The following is a 20231-nucleotide window of genomic DNA, read 5'->3' on the forward strand; positions in this document are numbered from 1 at the left end:
TATATGAATAATTGTTTCATCACCCTAACCATATTAGTTAGGGAGCGTTCACACTACCGTCGGTGTCCGACATGTAGTGTCCGCTCCTAGTGTCCGCTCAAAATCTGTCACGGACATTAGGAGTGGACACTAGATGTGTCCGTGACACCTGTCATTCACTTGAATGGGCATCGGGTGCGTTCTTTTGCACTCCGTGCCCGTCCTTCCCTGTCCGTAAGAGAAGATGTCCGACTTCTCAAGCGGACAGAGGAACCCTGCATGCAGGGTTTTTCTGTCCGCTTGAGAAGTCGGACATCTTCTCTTGCGGACAGAGAAGGACGGGCACGGAGTGCAAAAGAACGCACCCGATGCCCATTCAAGTGAATGACAGGTGTCACGGACACATCTAGTGTCCACTCCTAATGTCCGTGACAGATTTTGAGCGGACACTGGGAGCGGACACTACATGTCGGACACCGACGGTAGTGTGAACGCCCCCTTATTAACTACAAAACTAGTCTAGATCTTGGATATTAGTAATATGTTGCCACCCTAGACTATAATATATAATGATTAACCCCCTCATCACCCTAGAACACCAGGAATCTTAGTTAACTACTAAAACACTCCAGACCTTTGAGATATTAGTAATCTGTTACCACCATACATCTTAATATATAATGATTAATCCCTTAATCACCCTAGAACACCAGGGATCTTAGTTAACTACTAAAACACTCCAGACCACCAGGGATATTAGTTATTAACTACTAGATCACTCCAGACCTTTGGGATATTAGTAATCTGTTACCACCATAGACCAATATATATAATGAGTACTCCTTTATCACCCTAGACCACCAAAGATATCAGTTATTAACTACTAAACTAACCTAGACCGTGGGATATTATTAATCTATTGCCACCCTAGACTATAATATATAACGATTAACCCCTTATTAACCCTACACCACCAAGGATATTAATTATTAACTACTAGATCACTCTAGACCTTCGGGATATTATTAATCTGTTGCTACCATATATCATAATATATAATGATTAATCCTTTCATCACTCTAGACCACCAGGGATATTAGTTATTAACTACTAGATCACTCTAGACCTTTGGGATATTATTAATGTGTTGCCACCCTAGGCTATACTATATTATAATTAACCCCTTCATCACCCTAGACCACCATGGATATTAGTGAACAGTAATAGCTGGTGAGCTTTGGGCTGTGTCCTGGTACCCTGCACTTGGAATCCCCTTCCTCTTTAACAATCCTGTGTTTTTCCCTGGTAGTTTATAAATGTATTTTCTGATGTATTTATTATTCATCCAATTTGATGTATTTGTATACAGGACTACATAGGAGGACATCTAAGTCGTTGTGACGGGTGATAATTAGCCGTCTCCGTCTTTGCCTTCTTTCCTGTTTATTATTTGTAATCCACTCTGAATATATTTATTAGGCCTCCGAAGCTTCTCTGGGCTTTTGATGAAGCCATCTGATTATCTAAGCAAGAATAATTACAAGTGCCATCCATTTAACCAGCCTGCGATTCCAAAGCCACAAGAGATGTTTTAAGGAACATCTGCTGAAAACTCCAATAACATGATTTCTAATGCATTACATTTATTTGCTTTGCCAGAGCTGGATGTAGATGGGAGCGGTAACAGAGAGTGTGTATAAATGTTTCATCGGGAAGTCTTGCTTTATTAAAGGGGACCTGTTGCCCGCGCAGAACTTATTTCCATATATTTATATTTTAGCTTAGCAATAGTCAAGTGATCACATCTCTATACTATGCTTCATGTTTTGGCTATAGATGTAGAGTACAAGCTTAGGTCCTATCCCAACTCCTACATTGAGTTGTAGCAACTTCTCTTTGTTCAATCAAAAATATTGTGCATGATACAAAACCTTTCAGATACATTTAAAGAAATCTTGCTACCTACAGTCACCACTAGAGGGAGCTCATGAGCTTGCTGCATACTGTTTATACATTAAACTCTATAATAAAACAGTATGCATTAAGCTTTTTAGCTCCCCCAGTGGCTGGTTTTAGATTTTTTTTATTTTTCAATATATTTCAATCTTAGATTCTATATTAATTTTGAGATCAAAGGTTTCCAAAATCTTAATACAACCAAGACTACATACAAAACATTTGAGACCGGAAATGAGGAGGTTAAAAAACGAAACTTCTTTAATAATCAAATGATTTTAAATCAGATTTATGGCGGGAAAGTCAGTGGTAACAAACTTCCGATATCTCCATGGCAAGTTCCAAACATTCACTTGATTCTTGGCACGCGTCGAATATTCCGCAGTCAAAGTCACAGTTGCAGTTGCAGTCACTATTAGATTGCTCCTCATCGGAGGTGTGGTAATACCTGTTAGACGGGCAGCACATGGCGGTCACCATACTCTCGCACACGTTAGGTAACATAAGCAGGAAATCACAGAAGTGGCAGAACAAGCAGGCCAGGATAAGCGTCGCACATTCCCCTGTAAGGAATAGCATATAACGATATGTATTACGGGTGACTTTACTCATGGTCACAAAAAACTGTCCCCACTTACCCCCCATGTGAGAAGCCTTATCATTATGTTATGATGATCATTGTAAACGATGTATCAATCTACAACAGTTTAAATAAGTAATGGAATGTTTTCAAAATTCTTTTGGTAGCCCTTGGAAACAGACAACACCTTAGCTTCACCCTGTTGTCAGATATGATCAAAACCATAGTCAATTCTTGAGCATTTGTGACATTTCCAGAGGCTATGACAAATATGACTATTGGGGATATCTCCCAGTGGCGTAACTAGGAATGAACATTTGACATGGGCCACCACAACGCATTATGACGCCGGTCCGGCATCACCAAATAGATCTGAAGCCTTCAGGAGCCCAGGAGAGGTAAGTAACAGTAGTTTTTATGTTTCCTCACCTCTCCTAGCCCTCCGATTACTCGGGGGTCCGAAAAGATCCCCCGAGTATAATGATAGTGGTGTTTGTGGGGTTCACGAGCTTGTGGCCTTGCTTACCGATCCCTGAGACGCATCCACAGAAGCGGAAGCACAGGTGGCCGTGAACAGGAGTGAGGATCGGTAAGTTTATAGGGACCGTTACCTGCTGGGGTTACTTCCCAGACCCTGTGGCAGCCGCTACTGATGCTACCCCGGAAGTTACGCCCCTGAACAGGGGTCTCACTTTTTCTAACTGAAGTCAATGGGGGTTGGATTTGATGGTGCTCGGAACTTTCCATTGAAGTCTATGGTGGCAAGGTTTACGCTCCTCAATACCTACCTGGGATAGACACCTATCAGATACCCATAGGGATAGGCTATACATATCCAGGTAGCATTAACCCCTTAAGAAAAATTTGGTTCCCATAACTGTAACAACTTGTGTTTAGAGCAAACTCCACTAATTCTAAGAATAAATGTCTCTGTAGGTTTCCACCGACACATCTAATTGTATGAAATATGTGACGCACTGTGCAGAAAATGGAATGGTGTTATCCAGTAGTCCGTAGCACAATTATTACTCTGCTTTCTGCACTGGGAATATTAGCTTTACCACTTTCACTTTTTTTTTTCTGTCCACCTTAAAGAGGATCTTTCTGCTCTCCTGACGTGTCTGATATAATCCATACTTGTATTCTCTGCGTAACAGCATTTCTGGGGCGGATTGTTTCTAGATTTTTATATTGCACAATTCCTCCGTTATTCCTCTAGGATATAGGTGAATAAATTGACGACTGGGTGTTATCATTCCCTTTGTCTTCGAGACATGTCCACAGACGGTCAGCACTGATTGGATAGTATGAGGGCAAGAGATGAGCAAACAGGGTAGTCAGGACCCAAATTTGTTACAAATTTTTGGGTTGGTTATTATTCTCTGGGGTCCCTTCAAAGAAGCCCCAGTGGGATACACACAAAATAAATACACGATACCTGTCCTCATTTCTCTGGGGTGTCTTTTTTTCCTGGCATTCCAGTTTCACTTAACCCAATACTTGTCACATTATGATTCGTGGCATCCTAGTTTCACGGAACCCAATACTTGTCACATTATGATTCGTGGCATTCCAGTTTCACGGAACCCAATACTTGTCACATTATGATTCGTGGCATCCTAGTTTCACGGAACCCAATACTTGTCACATTATAGTAGATGCTGGAAGGATGGGTGAACACCATATACCGGGAAAGAAGAGTATACACTTCGAAAGCGCCCGAAGCCTCATAGAAGTGAATGGAGCATGGGTTTCTTGTTCCCCAGTTCTCCTGATTGCTAGGGGTCTGACAGCGGGGCCCACGGCTAATCGGGAGCACAGGGCACCCCATAGTCCCACTAAGGCCCCCTTGTGAATGGAGCACCAGTTCCCTTTGCATGACCGGTGCTCCATTCATTTCTATTAGGCTTTGGGTGCTTTCAAAGTTTACGATCCCAATAGACCCATAGCATTGAATGTAAGTACACTGGTACATGACTCAGGAGTCAGACCCCCAGCAATCGGACACTTATCCCCTACAACTCCTTTAAAGGAATACAATTATTTACTAAGACATATCGGGAGAGGTGACAGGTCCACTTTAAGACGCAGAGAACTTTTGCCACTTTCTTGGAGGTTTTCTATCCGTAGATTGTATTATTAATATACATTCTTACATTACATTCCGATGTACTGGAGACTCCTCTGGGAATCCGAGACAGAATGGATCATCTTAAGATGTTACATTTTTATTTTGAACCGGGAGCCACCAACAAAGCCCAATGTTTTAATAATCACGTTGCGGCACGCAGGCTGGTGATGGTTGCCGAGATGCTTTTAGAAGCTCATCAAGCCATACAGCATGAACTTTCCTAATGGATACAGCGCGATTTCTGAAATCTGCATATGACGGCCTTTTTAGCTTGTTTTTAGAGTGGCAGCAAAAGATAAATAATTGATTGTGACAATTAGACGTCTCCGCAGATCTGGGGAGAAAATAAGTTTACTATGGAGAGTGGTAAAGTTCACCATCTTCTCCTTCCTTAAGGCGGCAGAAGTCAGGGTATAGGTATTGGACATGTTAAAAGGGCATTGGTCTAAGGAGCGGAGTCACACCCGGACCCGGTATCTTGGGGGCCCCTCTGTGATATAGGAAGACACTAAGTGTCTTAGTCACTCTGGCCTCTAAACCTAATAATAGACTAACACTTGCCAATTCTGTAGAGGTTGTCTTTGCAGAAGTTGCTCCATTAACATAACAGATGGGATTACAATAGAAGATAAATCCTCTATAGATAACAACACTGACACTGTTGTCTTGGTACGCACCTTCGTTGTCTGCCTGGTGAGCCGCCATCTGCTTTGCTTCTTTGTAGGACAGGATTTTGCTGCACTCTTCACTCGAGGAATACGTAACAAGCCGCATGTTCTTCTCATGGTTGCTTTCTTGGAAGGAGTCGTCTCCTGTGTCCGGGCTCGGGGGTGGTTTGTGTTTCGGGGACAACTTTTCTTTAGACTTAGATCTGTCTTCTCGGCTACCGCTGGCAACGTTGTTTTCTGCAACAGATAACTGTGGGTGGTGAAATCAACATTTATAGGTGTAGAAGAACATGACATGGTGACTGTACAGACAAGCAATGGGGACTAGGTGTGGCTGCTTAAAGGGATGGGCAGGACTTCAAAAACATGGCTGCCTTCTTCTTCTTAGGAAGTAATATCATATCCATTGGCCACAGCTCCATCCTATTAAAAGAAATGGAACTAAGCTGCAATATGTCCATGTGATCGACCAATATGATGTCACTTCCTGAGCAGAAGAAAGCAGCCATGTTTTCGAAGTCCTGCCCATCCCTTTAAGCAACCACTTCTAGTCCCCACTGCCAGTGGTTTCAGTAATGGCACAATTTTCAGTCTATGATTAGGCTTGGTGGTCAGAGTGAAAATTGCAGAATATAGAACTTTAAAAAAAAATAGATTGTGACATGGAAAATTCTTTAAAATGATCAAAAAGCCTTAAAAAATATGTTTAACAAAAATCCTAGTTTTAAAAATACATAATTTTCAGGTGACACGTTCCCTTTAAAGGGATATTAACCTAGAAATGAAACGTTATATTATATTTTAGTGTTGCGACAGGAGGCCGGAGAAGAATAAAAATAAAACATACTCAGGTATACATACCTTGGTGCTCTGGAGTCCCAGGTCGCTATCCGGTGCTGGCTGCACCTTAGGGTTTTTCTGGCAGAAGTTTCCGCCTCATTGGCCTTAGGAAAGGAAACAGGATGTCCCTTGTGATGTCATCCTGTTTCCTTTCCTTAGGCTGCTGATTGGCCTCAGTGATCACATGTAGTGGGGGCTTCAGATGGAATAGCCTTCGGGGACTTTGCAGTGGCCTGGGACACCAGAGCACCGGATAAGTGATTGAGTTTTTTCAATTTTTTTTTGTTTTTTGTTTTTCACCTTTACCCCCTGCCACAATATTAAAATATCTTGGACAACCCCTTTAATATTCTATTGCAGACAGAATAGAGGGGAGAGGCTCCTTCTGCAGCCAGACATAGGACAGTGAAGGGAGGAACAAAGCCAATCTCATCGGGACGATGGGAACATTTATTTTAAAATAGGGACCCAATAACTTGTTGCTTCTGGGCCCCAATGTGAAAAATGTAACAGCCCCCACTTACCATGTGCTATCTATAATACTGGTGTCTTCCTGGATTGTAGAGAGGTCTTTGGTCCCCTGGAGGCTTCTGGGCTTAGTAGTGAATGTTACCTATACACCCCCGATAGCTATGCACTGGGGAATTTGCCAATCTCACCACAATCTGAGCATGCATGTGTATGGGGGGAACAGCGTTCGGCATCAGAATGTGCATGGGCACTTGAAAAACTAGTATAAAATACAACATAGAATGCCATGTAACTCCATATTGTCTCTACGTTCTAGCTTCATAAAGTTAGGGCAATCTCTGCAACGCACCCCATTGATAATACCGGCGCCTTGTTATACAGCAGTCCGACTTCGGTGCCCCCTTCCGGCACCCGTTCCTCTACACCTATAGCTACTTACGCCCTTGAACTTCTTATTATATATTTCTTTTCTCCATCCCTTCACGGTTCAAGGTTTGCAAACAATAAGCGCCTTTCTCATGAATAATTTCCTCGCACTTCCTCCATATTGGACAATCGCCGGTGACATGATGAGCGTATGACTGATAATAAATTATATAAAACCCGGAATAATGCCATGTGTCCAAGGGCACTCCAGATTAGTGCTATCTTATGTAGGATAAGCAGCCTCCAATTACGGAAACCTTAAAGTAAATAAAAAGGATTAAACCAGCGGCGCTCCGGCAATGTCCATCTCCGTCCCGAAAATTGCATATTTCAGTTTTCTGACATACAAGGGCAAAGGTCAAGTTAGACACAGAACATAAATGTTTTTCTTCCGCTGCAAAGTGATATAGCCGAGTGACCCCTGATAAAACACTATGCAAAATAAGCTTCCTTCTTCCATCGATATGTGCAAATTATAGCTTTCCCAAGAATATAAATTGACTCAAATACTTGAAAATCAATGGTCGGCTGTTATCCCCGTAATGAAAAAAAAACGCATTTCTTAATGTACACAAGATGAAGACATTAAAAATGTACATAATTTAGAAGATACGACTCCGTCTCAGTCAAATGTTATTCCGCAGATAATTATATGTGCATATAAATATATACATTTATAATCAACATGGTAACATTTAGGAACAGTTAATGGAAACATTTACCGAACACTGTTGTGTAACGACACGGGGACGCGACCAGCTCGACCAACGCGTGATATGTGCCGATATGTGGGAGTGTGAAGTAATGTAGGACATGGGGAATACAATATAGTAGAGTGATACAGACATGTTAAAGGGGTTTTCCACCAGAGTACATGATGGTATACAGCTATAGTAGGGTGTCAAGGTTCAGATTAATTGGGATCCAATGAATGAAGAACAAATGGGTTGAATCTCCTTGGACCAGGTAACCTTGGACATAACTGACCAGGTAAGGGTGAAATCCACAATAACAGTGTTAAATAATTGGTATTGGTAACTTAAAGGGATTTTCCAGGCTGAAAATATTAATCCGTTATCCTGAAAATACCATATTGGTGGCGGTCCGACACCTGACACCTCTAACGGTCATCTGTTCTCAGCAGCTAATATAAAGGGAATGGAGCAGGAAGCAGACAGCTCCGTTGTCTATTTAGTGGCCACACCAGGTACTGCCGTTCCACCACTTTATAGAAAATAGAGCTGTCTGCTTCCTGCTCCATTCTCTGTCTATCGGCTGCTAAGAACAGTTACTCAAGCAGGGTGGTGGGCATCAGACTCCCATTAATCTGATATCAGTGACCTATTTTTAGGAGAGGTCAATAATATTTTTAGTCTGGAAAAGGGTTAAACATATCAATAAGATAGGCCATAAATGTGTGATAGGTGTAAGTCTTATACCTGGGACCAAGGGCAGATTATAATATGGATGCTTTAGGCATCTGCTTAGAGCCCCAAGCTCACAGGAGACTTACGGCCTTGAAAAGTGTCCAAAGATCTTATGCATTTTGCTGTTTTTGTGGTCAATTTTTGCAAAAGCCATGCCAAAACCAGTTTGTGCAGGATCTGCAGGGATTTACTTACATGGCTCGGTCTAGGTCTGTATTTAGTGAGGTCAGATTTGGAATATTCATTTATATTGGCGGTTTGGGGGTTCTTTATTTATTTAGGGGTTTGGTCTGTTTGGCTTATGGGATATGGATTTGGGATTGTATTCCTGGTTCTGGATTTATTCTTGGGTCTGATCTGGAGTCTTAAATCATAGATGCCGGGGCCTGGGTATAGAAGTGACAATCCAAAAGCAAACTCTGCAGTTGTCAGGAGTTGTAGTTATGGCAGTCTGCCTCTGAAGAGCCTCTGAGGGTCACGGCCTCCTAAAAATATAGCCCTGGACTCATTGGAGACCAAGATTTCATATGTATAATGGAGTAGGTGTCAAGGACTCCCAATGGAACCTTATTTTCGCCATCCTCCTTGACTTTGACATCGACCACTCAAAAGGAGTTGTCGAGGAATTGGACAAACCCCTGCGGAGCCTTGGGAGGTGTCACCGCTTCCTTACCAGCCATTGATGGGGCAAAGAACTTCCAGCATCAAGGGCACGGACAATGGATGACAACAAATACAGATGAGTATGATGTTTTTAATGTTACTCCTACCCCGTCCTCCGCAAGGGTTTGACAGCTTCCTGGAAAACTCCTTTAAGATCTTCGCTTTTTGATTTCCTACGATCTATTCAGATTTCTTGCAAGTATCAACCTTTACCTAAAATTTTAAATGCAATTCTCCTTTAAATAAAAGAATTTTCTCCATTTTTTCCAGAAGATGGTAGTTAAAATAACAAATGTTAAAGCTGCTGAAACAAAGGCGACCGTGGTGATTGGTCTGCCGGTGTCGCCTCGTCTACTTGGGCCCATATATTAAATAGATGGGCAGGAAGGGTTGACAGATAGAAAATCTTTGATGATTATGGAGATTGCAGAGCTATTTACTTGCAGAGTTAATTAACAATCAATCCAAATTATCACAGGGAGCCAGACTGCATGTAATTCCAGCACCTTCTCCCGAAGAGTCTGCGGAGAGCGCCGAGTGCCGAAGACAAAGGAGCGAATCTAACCCAGAGACGGGGAAAACAAAGTTAGTCAGCATCTTCTAATCTGGAGGATAAAAATATGCAGATGTAGCAGAGCCCGTGAACATAATAGTTAACCCATGATGGTATCAGTGCTTTTTGTAAATGGTGAAAGGTAAAACTACTAATCCTTTAGCCCCTTAAAGGGGTTGTCCCGAGTTTTGAAGTTATCAATAGGATAAGGGATGACTTTATGATCCATCTACTTGGCTACCTCCGGTGGTCCCATAGAGAATGAACGAAGCAGGAGGTCACATGTTTGACCCACCTCTCCATCAGGATGGCGGAACCTGACCCTGATCTCAGAATTCGTTGGGGCCCCATCTTTCACAAAGTTCGGTAGGAAATAACTTCAAAACTTGATACAACTAGTTAAAGGGGTTGTCCAGCCCCTCTCTCACGACCAATCTGACATCAGGGGTGGACAGGTATACGGCAAGTATTTACCTTTAAGGCACATACATTGGGTACACCATAAATATATGTTAGAAGAGTTTCTTATCTGTGCACTGCTCTCTCCATTATAATCTATAGAAGTTATGGAAACAGCTAACTTAGACCTTCGAGCAGGAACCGTAGATATGCTCTATTTTTTCATTTATATTAAGAGGTGTGCCCACTAAAGGGGTTATCCAGGATTTTATTTTTATGGCCTATCCTTAGGTCCTACACGAACCAGTTGTTCAATCCTGCATTGGATTCCATGGAGCAGACAGATCTATAGACTGTATAGTGTTACTGAATCAGTGGGTGCTGTAACATTGTTTATCCGCTATATAGTATATGGAGCTTCTGCCTTCTGGCTCTGTACACTGTATAGTGTTACTGAATCAGTAGGAGCTGTAACATTGTTTATCCGCTATATAGTATTTGGAGCTTCTTCCTTCTGGCTCTGTACACTGTATAGTGTTGCTGAATCAGAGGGAGCTGTAACATTGATTATCCACTATACAGTATATGGAGCTTCTTCCTTCTAACTCTGTGCACTGTATAGTGTTACTGAATCAGGAGGAGCTGTAATATTGGCTTATCCACTATATAGTATATGGAGTTTTTTTCCTTCTGGCTCTGTGCACTGTATACTACAGTGATGAGACATAGCCTAAATTGGCTGCTCTTTCACCAATCACATATGTATAACCTAACCTATGGATAGGCCATAACCAAAAAAATTCCCAATCAGCTTAATAATTTTGCATGCTTACAAAAAAAGACCAGCTTAAAATTGATACTAAATATCCACTATATATAGACTACATGGTCCAGTTGTTCAGTCCTGTATTGCATCCCATGGAGCAGACAGCTCTGTGCACTGTATAGTGTTATTGAATCAATATCAGTGGATACTGTAACATTGCTTATCCACTACACAGTATATGGAGTTTCTTCCTTTTGACTCTGTGCACTGTATAGTGTTACTGAATCAGGTGGAGCTGTAACATTGGCTTATCCATTGTACAGTATATGGAGTTTCTTCCTTCTGGCTCTGTGCACTGTATACTACAGAGATGAGACATAGCCTAGAATGGCCGCTCTGTCACCGATCAGATATGTGTAACCTAACCTAAGGATAAGCCATAACCTTTTTTTTTTTTTTTCCGATGGGTTATTAAAATATATTTTTAATATTGTCCATGATAGACCTCCAAACAGGATCTTATCATCTTATAGGAGAATATACAGTAAGCCTTCCAAGTGTAACCCCGTAAGAATTCTCATCCCGTTCCATCCTTTCGCCTCCATTCCTTCGCAGTTACGGTATTTCCAGATGCGTTTGTGGGTTTGTCTGACATCTCCTGTGATTTTAATGCTGGATTTGATAGTCTGGAGAGGTGGAGAGCTGCTGCTTGTCCTGTATAATGAGTGGTTAACATTCTTTATTTTATTTCAGGCTGCACTCCATGGATTAATAATGGCCCAAGTGCTTGGAAACACAAATGAAGCCAAATAGGCTTTTAACGAAGCATTATGTACAAATTGAAAACATTTAGTGTCAATGTTATATATGAAGCTGAAAAATAACAGCGTAATTACAAGGGAGGCCGAATGTGTCCTCGCAGCAGCTACAAACAGTATCAATGGTCTGCGTGGAAGCGCTACCAAAGTGTCACCAATTAGGAATATTTTAATCTCTCAGCTTCGTACAGACGTGATCGCCGTCACTTAACCTATTACGGAATTGCACAAAGTCGTGCACGTTGTCCGTAGGAATCCAGTTTACAATAACAGGTTTATGGTCTTATTATTTTTGCATTTAAAGGGCAGCCGTCACCTTTTGGTGTTATGTTGAACCCTGTGAGAAACTTTATCTATACACAGTATCTGAAAATATCAGAATAAACTTTTTAATCTGCAAAACAGGAAGAGTTTGGAAGATTTTTCTTAACAAACACACTGTCTAGGTAAGGGTTAGCGAATAAATGTTTGTTTGAGATGGGTCTCCTGCTTGGACCACCAACAATTTCTAAAGTAGGGGGCTTCAAGTTCTGAATTTGGGGTATTGAGGAGTTTCAATGGAGTGGTAGTCAAGCATGTTTATTGCTACTTTTTTGAAATTGCATTAGAATTATGGAAACATGTGCAGAGCACCATCATAGTAATTGCTGGGGGTCTAGTGACCAAATCAATCACCTAAATGGATGACAAACCTGTCTGGTGAGAAATTCTTCTCCTTCAATGTTCCCACAAGGCACCAAAATGAAGATTTAACTATTTTCTGTTGCTTCCCTTTCTGTACTGAATGGGAGGGCACTAGAGAATATGCTGCTATGCAGGTAGGATATATGCACTGGCTATTGGAACTCACACATCTTTTATGCAGATCTCTTTTCAGCTTTTGTGTGTAGACTGAGGCGCCATCAGCAGAGGCATCTCATTGTCATTATCATTCTACCAAGTCACATGAGTATTAAAACTATCAAAAAAGTTTAAACATTGGTTACTACTATAGGATGATATATCATATTCTCTGCAATGATCCTTTCAGCTTTGCTGTGTAGACTGGGACAAGATTAGCAGAGTCATCTCACTGTCATTCTACCAAGTAACTTGAGTATTAAAATTGTTAAAAGTGTTTATAAATTGGCTACTGGAATAGACAGACCCTTCATGTCCTCTGCATTGCTCTTTCCAGCTGTGTAGACTGAGACAGAACTAGCAGAGTCTCCTCATTGTCATTATTATTCTACCAAGTCTCCTGAGTGTTAAAATTGTTAAAACATGTTTAAACACTGGCTACTAGAATAATCTGACATTTCACGTTCTCACCACTGCTCTTTTCAGCTCTGTTGTGTAGACTGGGACAAGATTAGCAGAGACATCTCACTGTCATTCTACCAAGTCACCTGAGCGTTAACATTGTTAACTGTTTATACATGGGCTACTACTATAGGCTGACATTTCATGTCCTCTGCATTGCTCTTTTCAGCTTTGCTGTGCAAACTGACACTCAAACAGCAGTGTCAGCTCAATATCATTCTACCAGGTTTCACCCACAGTAAAATTATTCTATATTCATATCGTTCTAAAAAGCAGCATACTGGCATTAGAATTCTGGCCCGTAAAAGAATGGGAGACAGCCGTTTCACGTTTGCACTACACCGCTTATTCTTTTGTGTTCCGGCATTCTAATGCCAGTATGCTGCTTTTTAGAAGGATATGAATAAAGATGAATTGCACCTCGGATGAGTGCCGCTATCTTGCATTCTACTATTGACTTTATTAGAGAATCTATATAAGCAGAGCCCCACCAGCTTGAAATCTATCAGTGACTTCCTTACTGTTTCTTCGTGAGATTGGATATGTGTACAAGGGCAGTGCCGCCGCTCGATTTTCTTTTGGTTGGCGGATTCTACCAAGTCTCCAAGAGAGTGTCAAAATTGACAAAATGTTCATACACAATCTGTGGTAAGAAAAGCAACAGCCTGACATTTCATGTTTTCTGCAAACTCTTTTCAGCTTTACTGTGTAGACCTGCAGAGTTATCTCACTAACTACACTCTATTGTATTTCTTTGGGACTCGATAAGGAAGGACAGTAATAAAAAACAAATAGGTAAGCTCCATAGACATATCCCACTCCCTTTCTCTGTCAGAGAGGACTGTATCCTGTCTCTTCCTGCAGACTGTGATGGTCTTGATGGCGTCACCAACTATTCCGTCTCCAGAAGCCAATAGGTTTTCTTCTTGGTTCTGCTGATTGGCAGGGTCACATTGGTTGTGCATTGAGGGCATACCCTTATTATATGTCATCAATGTTTGTTCTTAGTGAACCCTTTTGACTCTTGCTCCTTGTTCCACTGGCGCCCCCTATACCCAGCACCCAGTATCACATCCTCCCCCCAGTACCCCCTCCTTAATTTTCATTGTATAATATCCGTACTGCTTTTATTTCCCTCTACTTTTCGGCATTTGTTTGCTGATTGCATGAATGTATTTCATGAGTCGCTGGTAAATTAAAATTATACATGCAAAATAAGGTTTATGACTGTTTGATTCCGGAATCAAAGGAATTATCACCTCGCGCTCCTGTCAGCTCTATTAAAGCACCGTGGGGATTATTTCAGTCCCACTTTTCCTAAAATATGAAAATCTTTTATCAGCTCCGTGAGCAAAATGACATAGCTGTTTGCACCCTTTGTATATCCTGTTTTCCACCCTGTATTATTTGACATGTTGAAAGCGAACTCCACCTGTTCCCCACCTCATCATCACCGCTGCACACACTGGGTGTTTTGTCTTCCTTGTGTGAACTGGTGACAAGAATCTTTCTGTACGGTGAGATTATCAGTCTTTTATCCTATACATGCAAGAGCAAATAACATTCTTGTTAAAATATCCGGATGTTACTAAAGCAATTGTCACATGAAAAGCTGCGGCATTCGGTAAATGTGTCTGGAGCCCTCGGGAGAGTAAAATGTTCTACAATATATAAGAAAATTGTGATAGTTAGGAGATATTATATATGTAGTGGATACATGGATACAGTCCTATGAAAAAGTTTGGGCACCCCTATTAATCTTAATCATTTTTTGTTCTAAATATTTTGGTGTTTGCCAATTGGCCACCTTAAATACCTTTTCTCATGATTGGATACACCTGGCTATGAAGTTCAAAGCTCACTGAGGTTACAAAACCAATTTTGTGCTTCAGTAAGTCAGTAAAAAGTAGTTAGGGGAATTCAAATCAATAAAATGATAAGGGTGCCCATACTTTTGCACCGGTCAAATTTTGGTTGAATGCATATTGCACATTTTCTGTTAGTACAATAAACCTCATTTCAATCCTGAAATATTACTGTGTCCATCAGTTATTAGATATATCAAACTGAAATGGCTGTTATAAACACCAAAATATTTAGAACTAAAAATGATTAAGATTAATAGGGGTGCCCAAACTTTTTCATAGGACTGTAGATAGATAGATAGGAGATAGATAGATAGATGTGAGATAGATAGATAGATAGATAAAAAGATAGATATGAGATAGATAGATAGATAGATAGATAGATAGATAGATAGATAGATGAGATAGATAGATAGATAGATAGATAGATAGATAGATAGATAGATATGAGATAGATAGATAAATAAAAAGATACATAGATATGAGATAGATAGATAGATAGATAGATAGATAGGAGATAGATAGATATGAGATAGATAGATAGATAGATAGATAGATAGATAGATAGATAGATAGATGAGATAGATAGATATGAGATAGATAGATAGATAGATAGATAGATAGATAGATAGATAGATAAAAAGATAGATAGATATGAGATAGATATAGATAGATAGATAGATAGGAGATAGAGAGATAGATAGATAGATAGATAGATAGATAGATAGATAGATAGGAGATAGATAGATATGAGATAGTCAGATAGATAGATAAATAAAAAGATAGATAGATAGATAGATAGATAGATAGATAATTATACTTTGGGATTTGAATATAATAATGATTCAAGTGTGGAAAACTCCAAAAATTTCAGGTTTGGCCAAACCTGAAATATTTGGAACCTTTGTGTACTCATCTCTACTGGGGAGTGGATCTTGAATAAGGACCTTTTTGTCCTAGTGCAAACAGAGCCGAGGGAAAGTAGACTTCTGCTGCGGCCAGTTGTCTTACAAGAGACAATGAGTAGGAGGAGGAGGAGCGGCGACATCCACCTGACCCAATAGTGGATATAGGGAAAAGAATTAATCACCACTCTGGTCATCACAGACTTGTGGCCAGAGATTTCTTTGCTTCCATAATTCCTTCCCACAATAAGAGAATGTATCAAGAGCATAACTCTCCATACACATCAGGATACACTTCCTTCTCACCATCCAGCCGAGTCTTTTTATGTTGTTCACCAACATTGACCAACAATAACAACCTCACAAACATTCTTGTATTCGTGTCCTCCCGGGCTGTCGATTATTCTACTTTATTATTTTATTCTACCAGCCTGTCATTTTTTAAATTTTTTTCCCAAGATTCGAAGTCCCCGTCTCATTATGAACACCTCGCGACGAGCATTGTTCTAAATGTTTCCTGAAATTATGAGTGCAAGGTTATTAATTCCTCCAGCCAGTGTAAACCTAAAGCCAAGCAAGAAGTTGGAGTTTTTATGAGTAATAATGACCTTCCATTACTGTAGGAGATGAGTTTAATAGTTCTGGTGATCTCTGGGGTAGTGATTCAACTGATACAAAGCAACTATAAAATGTTTTATAGGCGTGATAGATGCACGGAACCGTGTACTAGTAAGTGCCTAATGGCAGCGCATTGCTATTCAACTACAGCCGCGACAAAAAAGAAAAAAAAAAGACGTATTACCCTAATACTGATAGGGCTGTTTGTAATAATCTTTAATGGGTCTGAACAGGAATACAGCCTGCAAGCTCAGCATTACAGTGTTTGACCATCTTTGTGATTTTTTTAATCAAATTTTTGTCTTTTAGGGACATTAAAGGAATGCAAAAAGTGCAATTTTTTGTTAATGGTAAAAAATTATTCTGAAAATATAAGGGAGGGATATAGGATTTTATCAGGGTCTGCTCTATACGCATAGAAGTAAATGCATGTGTGTACGGTCAGAACCCGTATATAAAAGGTGAATACAATGTGTTACTATTATGTGGTATACCGCCATAGCGTACAAATAAGTAATGGCGTATATAGTATATATAAATAGCATGGCCACAATGACCAATCATATGATGTTGCTAAACAGTACATGGAGAAAACTGTAGGCTTAAGGCTCAGTTCACTTCTGCGCTGGAGTTTCCGTTGAAGATACCACCAAAAATCAGCAGGGAGAACAGTTCTACATGGATTCTAGAAACCCAACAGGTACCTGACGGACTCCAGTCAAAGATGTCCATCGGTGTCAGTGTGTAACTGGGGTTGAGCGATCGTGTTCGGCAAAGATCGGATTCTGATCAGCGATCGAGAGAATTTCATGATCGCCATCAGAATTTCGAACACGATCTTTTTAGGTAGGATCGAGATTGGTGATTATTGCCCACAATGCTTTGCTACTGGCCAAGCATTGTGGGAAAAGCTAACAATGTTAGCCTTCACACTGAGTATACGCTCCACTCATTCTGAGCGGAGTGTATACTCAGTGTGAAGGCTCCGCTGCGGTTCCATAGGAATGAATGGAAGCAGCAGGTACACAGCCTTAACCCCCTGCGCGCCGGCTGCATCCATTCATTCTAATGGGAGACTAGCTAACATCTCTGGTAGTTACTTACCTGCAGAGATGGCTGGTCCGGTGCCCAGTGTTCTCGTTCTTCTTCGCCTCGCTGGCCCCGCCTCCCAGGTTAGTGTTAAAGAGCTAGGAGGAAGGCGGGACTTGTGGCTTAGGAGAGTGTGGGCGGGTACTGGGAGGGGAAACGTCACGCTCCTAACCTGGGAGGCAGGGGGCAGCGAGGCAAAGAAGAACGAGAACACTAGACAGCAATGGGCCTTTAGAAGAAAAAATATAAAATTGGGGGTCAAGTTTAGCTGGGACTAGAGATGAGCGAACACTAAAATGTTCGAGGTTCGAAATTCGATTCGAACAGCCGCTCAATGTTCGTGTGTTCGAACGGGTTTCGAACCCCATTATAGTCTATGGGGAACAGATACTCGTTAAGGGGGAAACCCAAATCCGTGTCTGGAGGGTCACCAAGTCCACTATGACACCCCAGGAAATGATGCCAACACCTCTGGAATGACACTGGGACAGCAGGGGAAGCATGTCTGGGGGCATCTAACACACCAAAGACCCTCTATTACCCCAACATCACAGCCTAACAACTACACACTTTACACACTCAATACCACCTCTCTGACAGTAGGAAAACACCTTGAAACATGTGTATTTGGCACTTGCAGTGAGGAGAGCTTGTCACCAGCAGTGAATTTGGCCCTTGTAGTAAGTTGAGGTTGGCACCAACATTTGTTTTGAAAATCAGGGTGGATTGAGCCTCTAACCAGCAGAGTTTGGGCAAATTCATGGTGGAGGGAGCCTCTAAAACCCCCAGTTTGGACCAATTCATGGTGGAGGGAGCCTCTAACCAGCCCAGTTTGGGCAAATTCATGGTGGAGGGAGCCTCTAAAAAACCCAGTTTGGACCAATTCATGGTGGAGGGAGCCTCTAACCAGCCCAGTTTGGGCAAATTCATGGTGGAGGGAGCCTCTAACCAGCCCAGTTTGGACCAATTAATGGTGGAGGGAGCCTCTAACCAGCCCAGTTTGGACCAATTAATGGTGGAGGGAGCCTCTAACCACCCCAGTTTGGACCAATTCATGGTGGAGGGAGCCTCTAACCAGCCCAGTTTGGACCAATTCATGGTGGAGGGAGCCTCTAAAAAACCCAGTTTGGACCAATTCATGGTGGAGGGAGCCTCTAAACAGCCCAGTTTGGGCAAATTCATGGTGGAGGGAGCCTCTAACCACCCCAGTTTGGACCAATTCATGGTGGAGGGAGCCTCTAAACAGCCAAGTTTGGACCAATTCATGGTGAAGGGAGCCTCTAAAAACCCGTTTGGACCAATTCATGGTGGAGGGAGCCTCTAACCAGCCCAGTTTGGGCAAATTCATGGTGGAGGGAGCCTCTAAACAGCCCAGTTTGGGCAAATTCATGGTGGAGGGAGCCTCTAACCAGCCCAGTTTGGACCAATTCATGGTGGAGGGAGCCTCTAACCAGCCCAGTTTGGACCAATTAATGGTGGAGGGAGCCTCTAACCACCCCAGTTTGGACCAATTCATGGTGGAGGGAGCCTCTAACCAGCCCAGTTTGGACCAATTCATGGTGGAGGGAGCCTCTAAAAAACCCAGTTTGGACCAATTCATGGTGGAGGGAGCCTCTAAACAGCCCAGTTTGGGCAAATTCATGGTGGAGGGAGCCTCTAACCACCCCAGTTTGGACCAATTCATGGTGGAGGGAGCCTCTAAACAGCCAAGTTTGGACCAATTCATGGTGAAGGGAGCCTCTAAAAACCCGTTTGGACCAATTCATGGTGGAGGGAGCCTCTAACCAGCCCAGTTTGGGCAAATTCATGGTGGAGGGAGCCTCTAAACAGCCCAGTTTGGGCAAATTCATGGTGGAGGGAGCCTCTAACCAGCCCAGTTTGGACCAATTCATGGTGGAGGGAGCCTCTAACCAGCCCAGTTTGGACCAATTCATGGTGGAGGGAGCCTCTAAACAGCCCAGTTTGGGCAAATTCATGGTGGAGGGAGCCTCTAAAAAACCCAGTTTGGACCAATTCATGGTGGAGGGAGCCTCTAATTAGCCCAGTTTGGACCAATTAATTGTGGAGGGAGCCTCTAACCAGCCCAGTTTGGACCAATTAATGGTGGAGGGAGCCTCTAACCACCCCAGTTTGGACCAATTCATGGTGGAGGGAGCCTCTAACCAGCCCAGTTTGGACCAATTCATGGTGGAGGGAGCCTCTAAACAGCCCAGTTTGGGCAAATTCATGGTGGAGGGAGCCTCTAACCACCCCAGTTTGGACCAATTAATGGTGGAGGGAGCCTCTAAACAGCCCAGTTTGGGCAAATTCATGGTGGAGGGAGCCTCTAACCACCCCAGTTTGGACCAATTCATGGTGGAGGGAGCCTCTAAACAGCCAAGTTTGGACCAATTCATGGTGAAGGGAGCCTCTAAAAACCCGTTTGGACCAATTCATGGTGGAGGGAGCCTCTAACCAGCCCAGTTTGGGCAAATTCATGGTGGAGGGAGCCTCTAAACAGCCCAGTTTGGGCAAATTCATGGTGGAGGGAGCCTCTAACCAGCCCAGTTTGGACCAATTCATGGTGGAGGGAGCCTCTAACCAGCCCAGTTTGGGCAAATTCATGGTGGAGGGAGCCTCTAAACAGCCCAGTTTGGGCAAATTCATGGTGGAGGGAGCCTCTAACCAGCCCAGTTTGGACCAATTAATGGTGGAGGGAGCCTCTAAACAGCCAAGTTTTGGGAAATTCATGGTGGAGGGAGCCTCTAACCAGCCCAGTTTGGACCAATTCATGGT

General features: G+C 42.2%; 1 protein-coding gene across 1 annotated transcript in view; it reads right to left on the minus strand.

Annotated features, from left to right (window-relative positions):
• Positions 1–2186: 2186 nt before the first annotated feature.
• The window catches only part of MDFIC2 (MyoD family inhibitor domain containing 2), a 45005-nt gene continuing 26960 nt past the window's right edge, over positions 2187–20231 (minus strand). Inside the window, exons 3-4 of the mRNA XM_075286740.1 lie at positions 5324–5551; positions 2187–2498 (exon numbers count right to left, since the gene is read on the minus strand). Of these exons, the coding sequence (XP_075142841.1) occupies positions 2239–2498; positions 5324–5551 (488 nt within the window). The 3' untranslated portion in view covers positions 2187–2238. The remainder of the gene's footprint in view (positions 2499–5323; positions 5552–20231) is intronic.

The sequence above is a fragment of the Leptodactylus fuscus genome, chromosome 9, assembly GCF_031893055.1.
Source record: "Leptodactylus fuscus isolate aLepFus1 chromosome 9, aLepFus1.hap2, whole genome shotgun sequence".
Classification (NCBI taxonomy): domain Eukaryota; kingdom Metazoa; phylum Chordata; class Amphibia; order Anura; family Leptodactylidae; genus Leptodactylus; species Leptodactylus fuscus.